The 13,723-nt window shown below is 33.2% G+C and overlaps 1 protein-coding gene across 4 annotated transcripts in view; it reads right to left on the reverse strand.

Annotated features, from left to right (window-relative positions):
• Positions 1–13,723, reverse strand: part of ANKHD1 (ankyrin repeat and KH domain containing 1) — a 110,212-nt gene that overhangs the window by 25,608 nt on the left and 70,881 nt on the right. For all 4 annotated transcript variants that reach the window (XM_055430979.2, XM_088838617.1, XM_088838615.1 and 1 more), the window contains 2 exons: positions 12,843–12,945; positions 4,563–5,321 (listed from right to left, as the gene is read on the reverse strand). In XM_055430979.2, coding sequence (XP_055286954.1) covers positions 4,563–5,321; positions 12,843–12,945 — 862 coding nt within the window. The remainder of the gene's footprint in view (positions 1–4,562; positions 5,322–12,842; positions 12,946–13,723) is intronic.

Here is a 13,723-nt window from a genome sequence, read left to right on the forward strand (position 1 = left end):
GATCATATGAATTTCTGCAGCTTATGTTACCACATAAATATACACATAAATATTTAGCCTTATGGTTATAAATAAAAATGATTATAAACATTTGTTTTGCCTTATAAGAATGTGCATGATGAAAACAAAGCTTTAAAAATCTGTCACTGAATGAATTAAAAGCACATAGTATTTTGCTTCCCCCCTCAAAACAGCTGATAAGATTAGAAAACAGTTCCAGAAACAAGACACTAAACTTTGATATATAGCACCTTTGTAACAATAAGATTTTAACAGTCTCATAATCATTAACATGTTACTAAAGAATTACTTTTCTATCGTTAAATTTGTTTATTCATGCTCATTTTGTGATTATGAAAAACAGATATTAAAAAAATTTTAATAGTTGACTAGAATGCTATGTCAGAATGTGATAGTATAAAAGACTTTTTTAACAGAGTTGGTTTTTAAAAAATACTTTTGTGCACTTAACAGCTCTATTATCAAAAAAGTGTTGCTATGTTGATTGTACATTTTGGTACAACAGTATCCTAGAAACATTTTTTCCTCCTTGTAATAATGACAATCAGAAACATTCTACAGAAGTGACTTTAAAAGGATTAATTACATATGAAAAGTTCTAAAGATAAAACTAGAAAATAGCAAAGATTTTAAAAGTATATATGGAATAAAGGATTTATTAAGATAAAATTATACCAGGACTATGACAATTTCAAAAATCCTAAAATGCTTCCTATGTCTGCTCTGAAAATGACCAAAACAGATCATTATCATGAAAGTCACTACATAATTCAAATTAATGTACTATCCTAAAATGGGATGATATTTTACTAAATTCTTTATAAAATTTAAGACAGTTTTGTAGGCAATATGGAAGATAGTAATGTTGCAAGGTCTTAAGACATTACATCACTGTAATCCAATTTAGGTAACAGTAACTGTATTAAATATTTCCATATAAATAACCATCTATAAATAAAATATTGACATCTACTAGAAGAAATTATTACTTAAAGATATTTTATTGTAAATTTCCTCAAAGATAATTTTCCAATTACTTTATTCTAAAACCTAAATTGATTATCACCAGATTGCTTAAAGCAAGATACTTATGAATTGGAATGTGCTGAGAGCCTATTAAGGTGCCAACAACATTAACAATGTTCTAAAGTCACAAAACTGTATTAAACCTTATATACAAATCATATCTTAATATAAAAATAACAAGGGAATTGTTATTTGATACAATTTAGAATTCTAAGAAAATAATAAATATAAACTCAGAACTTCCAGTTGAATCAAATGCATGCATATTATATCTAAGGTTCTTAAACCTGGCTGAATTGAGTTTGAATCTTAACATTTAACTAGCAACCTAATTTCCCTTAGCCTCAGTTTTCAACAGAAAAATAGATGGGAAATGAACTTATTTTCTAGTATTACTAAACAGCTCATGAAATTACATATATAAAAGCATTTAGCACTGAGTTTGGTAAATGGCAAGCACTCAATAAATGTAAATAAAGTGATATTAGTTGATTTTTTTTAACTAAGGAACTTTTATATTAAGAATGAAAATTTTGCTAGATGTTTCTAGAACTGCTCAATGGTCAAAGCTATTCTGAATTTCTTTAAATTGCTGTTTATTTTCAGACCTTTATTCTAGACATCTGAACTGAGAATCACTTGCTATTATGATAACTTCAAAAGCCCAGAACTTACTTTCAGAAGAAATGGACCTGAAGAACCAAGTTTCCAATCCGAGAGTATATATATATTCTGGTTGGGACTATATCAAGTATGATACATCTGAGACTATATACTAAACTGCTGTCACTCAACTAGTGAAGTTATGACATTAATAAATTACGTATCTAACTAACTCGCTTTCATGACAAATATTTTGAGATAGAACAGCAGTTAAAAAAAAAAAAAAATCCTGGGACTTCCCCAGTGGTCCGGTGGTTAAGACTCTGCCTTCCAATGCTGGGGGTGCGGGTTCAATCCCTGGTCAGGGAACTAAGGTCCCACATGACTGGTGTGCTGGGAAAAATTAAAAAAATAAAAAACCCTCCTAAGAGTAAAACTTACTGCTATTATCTAAATTGTAAGATGTATTCTCTTTTATTAATAAGGCATGATATCATATAAAGGCATGATAACCAGATTTGATATAGGTAAAATTAATTACATTTTTGGCCTAACCTATAATTTTACTGACATATTAACATATCGTATAATCATGGAACTAGGTATTTACCCAATTCATCCTTAATTTTTTTCACCTTCAATTAAGAAATTAAGAGAAATTCAGACTTAATAACATTTTAAATTTTGAGGCAAGTCATCCTTTTTGCTATACATTTTAAAATATAAGCTTCAACAAAATGAAAAGTTTTAAAATAAAGATAATTTTTAGGGAATTCCCTGGTAATCCTGGAGAACTCCCTGGACAGAAGAGTCTGGCAGGCTACAGTCCATGGGGTTGCAACAAGTCGGACATGACTGAGCAACTAACACTTCACTGGCAATCCAGTGGTTAGGACTCAGCACTTTCACTGCTGGGTTCCAGGATTTGTTTGATCCCTGTTCAGGGAACTAAGATCCCACAAGCTATGCCACATATAATTTTTAATGTATTGACAGATTTATACTTCAAAGCTTATTAACAGAAGAATACTGTAAAATATGGTGGGCCAACTATGTCACGAGATATTAATGTCTAAAAGAAATTAAGTTTTATTCATTTAGATTAATGTTAAATATAATTAAAAGATGTTTTCTAAACTGATTTTTTGAAGTTTCATGTGAACTTTATAAAAGGTCACTTCAATTTAACAAATACTTCAGTGGAATAAACAGAATTTAACCTCCTCTACAAGAAATAGCCTTAAATACTACCATGAAGTTAACACCTACAAGTACCCTTTAGAGATGTTTTCTCCATTCCTTAAAAATAAAAAGGACAGGTCCTAAGTTCCAACAAACTAAACTGATCAGTAATGCAGGTTTTGTAACTGCAAATGGAGGACTTAATTAGGAACATTATAATGATATTTATAGGACCCTAAATCTTAAAAATGTTCCTTCGAGGTCATGAGTTTCATTATTATTAACCCTAATCATACTTTACACTCCAATATCTGCTTTAACCAAATTTGAAATCAGGACCATAAATGAACTATAAAGTTATTCAATATTTATAACAACTTGCAATGCTAATAACAAAGTTAATCCAAGTGAAGTGGCTATGGGCTGAAGATATAAAAAATAAAATTAAAGAATAAAGAATCTAACTCCTTAAAACATTTCCTAGCATTTTAATTTTCTTCATGAAAACTAAGACATTCCTCCTCTGCATAGCGATACCTATTACATATTAGAGGAGCCTCAAAGGCACTCTTACAATAAACACTGGAAGTCATACACATGCCCAATAAAATTCCTGAATTAAGTAATTTTATTCCACATTTAAAAGATTCAGTAAAGATTAGGAAGACTAAAGGCTCACAGAAGAAGAAAGGAAACTGGGAAAGCATAACTGGGATGAGAGGAGGGGAGGAGAATATGACAAGAAGAAACAGACAACAGTAAAGAAAAAAAAAATGTTGCAATCAAGAGACAGAGGACTGGCCTGCCTTTGAATATCACTCCAGCTACATCTTAGTTCTTGGTCTTCATCCACTGTCAACAGCCATTCTGGCTGCATTTCTGAACTGCGCTCTCATGGAGGTGATACATTCACCAGCCATCTTTAGGAAGGTAAATGATTAATTGCACTGTTTTCCCACTGCTGCAAGGACAATGAAAGGGAAAGTAAACTTGTGCACCTCATTTCATATCTAGTTGTAATTTTCCACACAACAATAAACAGAAACATATACTTTAAGTTTATAAGGCTGGTCTCTTTTGCTTTGGTGATTACCTCTGTCTGTGTGTGTTTGAGTGTGTGTATGATGTCTGTGTGCTTTCATCAAGGCAGTTACTACAAAAAGCCCAATCTCCAAATCATTATCAAATGGACAATACTTTCAATGTACATTAGAGCTTCTAATCACACATATTTTAACAATATGGAATGCTTACTTTTTTTTTCCTGAATATCCCTTTTAATTAGAATGTTTAAATTGATCTAATAAAATCATAAAGAAAAAGCAATGTGATTTAGAGTTCTGATTTCCAAATATGAAAATCACCAATAGGAAAATTAAATGTCTAATCTTATATGATTATCTCTAAAGCCTGCAAAGAAATTCTACTTTGATATCTCCTACCCAAGATATGAGACAGGGTGATTTTGATACCAAAGGTCTAAAACAAAGGATCATGACAACTTTATTTCTTTGTTTTTGCAAATAATGAAAAAGAAGAGGGAAAGCACACTTTTGTGTTTTAATGTTGTTGAGTTTAGTTAAAGTCACTTCCAAAACACCTTAAGAAATGATTTTATAAACATAGTTCTGAAAAGGAAAAATACCAAGTTGGTGTTTTTGGAAAGTTGTGTAAAGAAGTTGAGCACAAAAATTAAAGAGAAATTATTAGAGGTATATTTCTTAACCCACCTGCTATCAGGTCATCAAGAGTGTCGGTAAGCGTCTGGGCTGGAGTTGCAACCATTAGTCCATCTGGTTCTTGCACTAACAGCCCCTGATCATGTCCAGTAATAGCAATCTGAGGCTGTCCTATAATCTGATGATTACCTGATACTTTCTGAAGTTCAAGACAATTTGTCCCATTAGAACCTAATTCACTGGAAAAGTTACACTGTGGAGATGATAAAGGCTGGACTGGGACAAAATCAATTTGTTCTGCCGATGGTGGAGACTGTTGCTCATCATCAACATCATTATCTTTAAATAAGATTGTGTCAACCTGAGGTAACTCTGAAAAGTGATCCTCTGGGAGACTACCATCTCCTTCCCCTTCTGGGAAGACTCCTCTATGAGAGCACTGCTGGTGTAGAGATACTGTGTCTTTCTGACCTTTGGTTTCCAGATATTCTTTGGTAAATTGCTGCTGTGTTTTCATCTGCAACTGCCTTTCCACTTTCTGCAGTTCTTTCAGTATTTTCTTCTTCTTCTGGACTTGCTCTTCTCTGTTCTTTTTAAGTTCTTCTATCTTATCTTTGTTCAGAGGTTCACCTTGAATTAACTCCAATGATTTAAGCTGTGCTTTTTCAATAGCACTAATTCTTTGTCCCAGTTCATTCAGTTTTCCTTCAGTCTCCTCTACTATGCACTCCAAAGGCTGGTATGGGTGAAAAGGTGGCAGTACGTCCTGATCTGCTACCTGCAGGGAACTGGACTTCTGCTTGGATGTACCTAAGCACATGAAAAATGTTTGAAAATGTGCCATGCTAAAAAAAAAAAGAAGAAAGAAAGAAAGAAAAAATCCCCGCCCTCCCCCCACCCCCACCCCCAGCATCCTCCCTCCCAAACCCATATAACTAATCAGAGATCCACACCAGCTGTAGCTAATGACCAGACTCTTCGATTTTACATAGCACAAACAGGGATGCTGCCAATTTAAAAAAATGTGACTTTTCTAAATTAAAAAAAATGCAATATTTAGAATTGGATGATTTTGGAAAACAAGACGGGGTAGGGAAAAAAGGAAAATCAAAGAGGAAAGAATCTAAAAATTCTGCTTATTAAATTGGACTTTCTAAAGAACATAAAATCTAAAGCAGAACCGAAATAATGTTGAGGTTATCATAAATGTTAGCTTAACTGCCCAATTTTTCTTTTTACAATATTAACTGTGTAAGCACAGATTACTGCAAGAAATTATAACTTGTAGATCAAAGTGGGGAAAAGTGTTTTTCAAATTACCAAAATGTTTCTTTTATTATTTAAAAATATAGGTTGAAATTAATTCTTAAGATATAACCTTCTAAATTGTTCATTAATTAAGTCAAACACTTCCACAAGTGTTTAAGTTCACTACCTGAACACTGTATTAAACTTACATTACAAAGGACAATTATTCTGAGTTTAAGTAAACACTTCACATAAAAATCTATGAGAGAAACAATGAACATTACCTGGGAGAAAATCAGACTTCCCATACAGGAGTTCTCATATTGGCAGTGTACATTAAAAATGAAATAATTATACATTTAAGTGAAGGTTTTCAGTCACACTTAAACTTATTCCCCAAAGGCAAAATAATTATCAATATCAATAATCCTAACATCTGGACATAAAATGGAAGAAATATATAATAACCACTTTGAGGCCAGTTTAAGGTTTAATCTTGTTTAGGAAGAACTGGGGGCTATTCTACAGTAAAAAGGAACAAACTACTGATATATCCTACAACATGGATGAACCCTGAAAACATTATGTTAAGTGAAGAGTCCAGGCACAAAAGACCATATATTGTACAATCCCATTTATATCAGATGTATAAAGAAAAGGCAAATCTAGAGAGACAGGTAAGGAAAATAGTGGTTGCCTGGATTATAGTGGTGAGAATGCAGGCTGATCACAAAGAAGCATGAGAGATTTATTTGGAGTGATGGATCCAAAACTAGATGGAGGTGATGATTACACAATTCTGTAAATTCACTAAAAGTCATTGTATTGTATATTTAGATGAGTGAATTTTATGGTATGAAAATTAAGCAATATTAAAATTGTTTAAAAAAAACTAGGTGAAAAATAGTTGTCTATTCTCAAGGATTGTGGTCAATATATATAAATAACATATGTAACTTCAGAGTCTTAAAAACTAGCTCATCCAATGCAAACAAAATGATTCCTAGGTCCAAAGGAAAAAATATAATCCTTTAGATGTTTAATTGCTCTGAACTGCCAGAGACTGACAAAACTACTGGACAAAAAAAATCAAAGATTTAACTGCTTCTTTGTTAGACGAGAACTCAAAACTGCAGGTAGGTTATTATCATAAAAAGCCTAACAGATTTTCCCCTAGATACTGTCTTTAACAAGGTCATAACAACCACAGTTCCAAAATCACTATGATAATTACCCATATTTAATCTTATATTTCTATCTGAGCAAAGTGGTGGGAAGAGACTTTATCCTTAAAGAGCAAAAGCTGTTAGCTTGTGAGATAATTTTATACCTATTTCCGTAAGATTATATAGGAAACCATGGTTTGCTTTACTTGTTCAAAGTACCTCATGACAATTAATGGTAGGAAAAAGGAGTTTAACTGCCACAGAACCTGCAAGCTCAGCAAGGAAATTTTCAGTTGTGTAACAAATTCAATGACATCAGCAGAGTAAATTCTTAAGTTCCGTAAGCTCCTCCAACATTATTTTAAAACACCCTTGTATAGTTCCTATGTAATTTGTATTTAAGATTAAGAAAACTAGGTTAAGAGTTCAACACTAAGACTGGTAATCAATTATGACCACACTGGACATTCTCCGATTTAAAAATCTTACATAAATAGTAAGATCCAAAATAAGAAGAATTTTGAGAATAGTAACAAAGAAATGGCTCTAACTTGTTAACAAATAAAATACAAAGAGCAGAAGATTAAAAAGAGTAACTTATTTAACTGAAATTGAGACGAAAAGCCCAAAATTTAGGCAGCAGGAAACGCAGAGGATGGTGAAATTAATGCACAAAAGGCAGTTCTTCCCCAAATATCCAATGACTGAATATCAGTAACCACAGAAGTGTGCAATTGCCTAGATACACATCAAAGCACTAATAAAAGATATAATATCATGAATAAGTTGGTGAAAAACAAATTATTCCTAGAAGCTGAAGCAACTCCTTCAATTTGAGGGAAAAGGAGAGAATGTTAAACAATGTCCTTTTAGCAACAGTTTTCAGTATGTAGGAAAGTAGCAGTGTAAGATGTCAGAATATAAAAGAGCTCCTTCTTCCTCAAACATCTTGTACTGTCAGAGAGAAATAAATAAATCTATTCATTTGGTAGCACTGAGTGATATCATAAATTAATATTTAGGAACACAGGTGAAGTTACCATCTTATCTCTTTGGCATGGTTTCTATCCTACTTCCTCAACTTTCACTTTTCCTCCATTAATTAAAATGTTTCCAACAGGAAACTATGATACAGAGAGAGCTCGGAACATGGCCTTTATTTTTTACCGGAAGTGAGAAAATGAGGTGGATATATACTTGTCAAATATTTGGTTTACTATAGAAATGAGTTTAATTCGATTAATCATTTTTGTGTCTAAACAATTAGTCCACTGGGAAACAGAAAAATAATGGCCAAAGGAAAATAATGAATGACATACAACTGGACCAAGGTTAAGCAACTGTCCAAAAATAGAGTATCTGTGTTATACGACCAACAGATTAAATCAACTGCTTTTACTATAAGGAGTTAAATGTGAAAAGATATTATTAAATTTGGGCAATGTAAATCCATACTGCCATGATTACTAATGGAAATCTACTAGAGAATATTATTAGTAAAATTTCCAGAGGAATATTCAACCTCATTTACTGTACATATAATTTTTCTATATAATTTTAGTGCTTTGCTATTAAACTGAGAACTTTTCATGTTACCTACTCCAATAAACAACTCAGAGATATAAAGCAGTATGTTAACCTAATGCTTACTTTTCATGTATATTTCTGTTTTCAATCTTTTCCCTACAATTTAGAATACTACTTCTTAAGTTCTTAAACAAAATGTTACTCTGCTAAAAAATTCTTAATAATTTTCTCTTGCCTTCAGAATAATCTATATTCTTATCCTAGCATTTATTAATTTATTCAACAAATATTTAACAGCTAGTACAAGCAAGCCACAGTGGACCGTACAAAGACGAGCAACAATAAACCCTGCCCTCAAAGAGCTTACAGTCTAAAAGGGGAGATAAAAATGTACAAATTGAAGCAATGGCAGGTATGGAAATGCAAAGGGGTGTAAAATATAGTAACCTTACAAATTGCTGGTGGGAGTGTAAACTGCTGTAGCATTCTAGAGAGTGAATTCATAGTACTTTATCAGATAAACATTATGTATTTCTATGACAGGCAATTCTGCTCCTGAGTTTATCCCAAAGAAATTCTCACACAGATCCATAAGGGGACTGTACCAGAATTTTCACCATAGCATTGTCTGTGTTGGTGGGGAATGAGAAACAATCTGGGTACCCATCACTGAGAGAAAGGACAAGTGAAAAACAGGATATACAGGACAAACACTATGCTACATGTAGAAACAATCTAGAGGTAGACATATGGATAGATCTCAAAAACAGTGTTGGGCTTCCCTGGTAGTCCTGTGTTTAAGAATCTGCTTTACAGCAGGGGACATTAGTTCGATCCCTGGTCCAGGAAGATCTCACATGGTGTGGGGCAACTAAGTCCATGCACCACAACTACCAAGCCCACGTGTTGCAACTATTGAAGTCTGTGCACCTTGAGCCTGTGCTCCTCAATAAAAGAAGCCACCTCAATGAGAAGCCTGGACACTATAACGAAGATCCAGAGCAGCAAAATATACATAAATAAAAATAATATTGAAAAAAATATTAAATGAAAAGAGTAAAAACCAAACAGGACATTCAGCATAATATCACTTGTGAAAATTAAAATATACATAAAGAAGTGAATATTTTAAAAGAACTTGTAAGAACAAAAAAATCTACAAATTAAACACATTAGAATGACTGCCTAAGGAGAAGTATGGGTGTGGAGAGAGGGATAAAAAGGAATAAAGTAAAACAAGATAGGAACCATGATGACAAAGTCCAGGAATTAAGTATGATTAACTCAACCTTCCATACTTGAAGTTCAAAGGGGAAGTAAAGGTGCAGGAATGACCACAGACTGAAGGAAGAGCCAATAAAGTACCACAGGAATTCAGAGAAAAGAAATGACTCCTCAAGAGGGGTTGAGGTGTACACAAAAGAAGTATCTTGATATCATTTTAATGTTTTGCTATAGATTAGTTCTAGGAGGGATTAGGGGTAGGAGGAGACGGGGACGACAGAGAATGAGATGGCTGGATGGCGTCACTGACTCGATGGACATGAGTTTGAGGGAATTCCGGGAGTTGGTGATGGACAGGGAGGCCTGGCGTGCTGTGATTCATGGGGTCGCAAAGAGTCGGACACGACTGAGTGACTGAACTGAACTGAAGCTATACAACTGCATAGAATAATCAGACTCATAATTTAGGATCTCAGTAGAATCAGTTACTACAAATAAATTACATGCAAGAAGTGGCTTCAGTGAACAAATTTCTTTACAGAATTAAATTTGGGTGGTGGTGGTCCCTGGGAACCAATGTTTCCTGATGATCCAGTGGTTAAGAATTTGCCTGTCAATGCAGGCAACATGGGTTTGATTCCTATTTGGGGAACTAAGATCCCAATGCCACAGGGCAACTAAGCCTTGTGTATCACAAGAGAAGGCACTATAATGAGAAGCCTGCACACCGCAACTAGAGCGTAACCCGCATTCACCACAACTAAAGAAACCCATGTGCAGCAATGAAGACCCAGTGCAGCCAAATTTATTTATTTAAAAATTAAATATGGAAAGACAAAGGTTTGATATTACTTACATACCCTTTCCCAAGTGTACTCATAACTATAGATGATAAAGCTAAACAATGCTAGGAAACTGAGCATATCACTCTTACCCAGCTTCATTTTTTTAAAATAAAGGTGTTTCTGAGGCCTCTATCAATGTCAGCTAGGATCTCAAATCTTTGAAAACTAACAATGGATAAGTGAAATTAGTTGCCTAAACCAGGAGACTATAGTCAAGATGGATGGAGCCTCGGTGCACATGAAAGAAGAATGTTTGAATAGAAAATATAAAAAAACATCTGGGTAAGACTTATGGGCATGAATATATTTTAAAAGGATGCAAATATGCATAAAGACTTCAGGAGTAAAATGTTATAAACTTGAAAAGATGATTGCTAAGAGGAAAAGAGTCCTAGAGAATAAAAATCCTCTCTCCATCCCTAGCTACATATGCAATGCAGATATCTATGGACTTAGAAAAAACAAAAACAAAAGGATCACACAGTAAATTCATCACTCAAAGGAACTTCTCCAGAGACATAAGTGAGAAATTTTAGGAAGAAAAATTAAGGAGAAAATAATATATCTTTAATAATTTAAGACAGCTTTTTCTATCCACACAGGGGTACTTTTACATCATCAATTTATTTTTCCTAATTTATAGTCATATAATATCTATGATGCACTCAAACACAATGCATTATTACACCTTCATCCTGCAAAAATAAATATTGGGGTTGGCAACACCGCTTGGTATCTGGCAACAGCAAGTGCCAAGATACAAGTGTTAATTTTTTCTTCCCTAATAATATAGTAAAATGAAAGATTCTGTAAAAGCTACATTCAGTTTAATACTATTCAGTAACAAAACATCAAAGTGAAGAAAATAAGTAGATACTAAGTATAAGAAGATATTTCAGTAAGCAAAAATACAATTACTCACTTGAGTATCAACTTAGAAATCATGACCCAAACGTATCAGTTTGACTTACATAGTAGATCTAAATTTAAAATGTCTTATTTCCTTTCTGTACATACTGTGTCCTTCCTAGCTCATTTCTTGGTTATTCTGTGGCTCTGTGTCAATAAATATTTTTCAATTATTTCTTACTTAGTACTGAATTTCCCTAGTCAAAGTTACTACAGTCCTCTACAGGATATAGTCAAACAAAAAAAGAACCAAAAACTGAGGCTTTTACGTTCAAATACTTTACTAAAGTCTATTAGCCAGTTAGGATCCTCAGATTCTTAACAAGTACATGCTTAATTTGCTTTTTATTTCTTAAGACTAAAAATAGCAGTCTTCATTTTCTGAAGTTAGAATAGCTCAGTGGCCAATGGAAAACTGCTAGAATTAGCTTAAGTCAGAGAGACCACAGGTTTTATATTTTTGAAATTAATAGTTTAGAAATGAAGTAATCCTTGGTAAAGGCACTTATACTCTAAATGACTAAAACTGATACTAATTTGAAAGAAGCTTCTGTCTGGTGCTGTACAGTCACGCCTTACCAACTTTACTTAAAGCTATATTTTAAAAAAAGTTATATTAAAGATACTAAAACATACTTACACACTTGATTATGATTTCAAACATCTAGAACTTGTCATATAATGAATGAAATATGCTTATAAGTTGGTTTTATCTCTAATAGTTTTTAGTACTTTATATACTACCTATTTATTTCAGAGAACTCAGATATGACAACCATACTTGATTATCAAGTGAAGGTACTTTATATCTACAAATGCAAATATAGGGGAAAAACAACAGAGCTCATAAACTTGAGTCCTTTAAACAGTGTGTCCTCCTCCTTAATATTCCACTTGACTGTTATTCATATACTTTTTAAGTTATTTGTCTATGTTCACAAACTGACAGATGTTAATCCATTCAGTGAAATGGATTTCATGAAAGAAACTAAATATAATTCTTAAATTGACATTCATTCATTGAATTGCATCAATGATACTAGGACTTGACTGACAGCCAACACATATTTTCATTCCTCATATTATAGTATTTAGCTAAAGCATTGTGAAATGAAAAATGAATGCCTGATACATTTTTGCTACTTTAATATAATGAAGTACATGGTATATGCTTATTTTTGGCAGTGCCAGATGAAAACTACACCTAGAAGTATGTTACCATTTTAATAAATCATTTTCCCAGTACTTCTGTCTTTTCTATTCTAAATGGTATATAAGATGATTAGCATTTGTCAGAATTACCTACCTCAATTCTAGATATACAGTAACTGTGTACCATGGAAGTATCTTTATGAATTCACACATTAGGTGATAAAAATGCCCATTTTAAGGAAAATAATTCAAGAACTAACCTTTTTGTACTCCTAAAACAGCAGGAGAGTTCTCTTGTAAAGTTCTGTCAGGTTCCTGAGGAGGTACAACCATGGCGAGTGTATGCATTGGCACACGTGGAACCTAAAAAATCAACTCAGAAAAAAATGATCTCAGACCAAAGAATAAAACAAAGGTCCATAAAGGAAACAGAGATCTTTAGATTTTCTTCATATACCACCAAATTAACCTTTTTGTTTCTTTAAGAGAAGAAGAAGAGGGAAAGGAAGATGAAAAAGAAGGAGCAGCAGCATTGTTTACCAAGCAATAATTTCTGAGAATACTGATAGGGCAAATTCAGGCAATCTACACACAGTCCATGATTTAAGCTAAATGGAATTAATATCATTCTCTTGTTAAGGAGAAAGCCTTGCTGGTTTCAATTATAGCTAGGAGTAAAAGTAACATAGTCAACTGACCAATTAACACTTGTTCAAATTCTATAGGGTCAAAAGAAAAAAAATCTAACATATTCCCAAATTAGTGTATTTTAGCAGTTCTCAGGATACCATTGTAGAAAAGAACTTAAGACGTTACTGAACTTTGTATACTTATTATCCTCTCTACATTCTCTCTGTATTTTTAGGTAGGTTTAAAAATTAATGAATTTTTGGTGCATATATCTCTCACACTTTCCTGGTTGACAAGAGCAGCTATCTCTAGGATATCTCTAGAAAAGGTATTTCCAGGATATCTCTTAAGAGTCCTTTGGACTACAAGGAGATCAAACCAGTCAATCTTAAAGGAAATCAACCCTCAATATTCATTGGAAGGACTGCTGCTGAAGCCGAAAAAGACTTTGGTCACCTGATGTGAAGAGCCGACTCATTGGAAAAGATCCTGATGCTAGGAAAGAGTGAAG

The sequence above is a fragment of the Moschus berezovskii genome, chromosome 8, assembly GCF_049115385.1.
Source record: "Moschus berezovskii isolate FMDL1 chromosome 8, NW_MosBer_1.0, whole genome shotgun sequence".
In the NCBI taxonomy this organism is placed as follows: Eukaryota; Metazoa; Chordata; class Mammalia; order Artiodactyla; family Moschidae; genus Moschus; species Moschus berezovskii.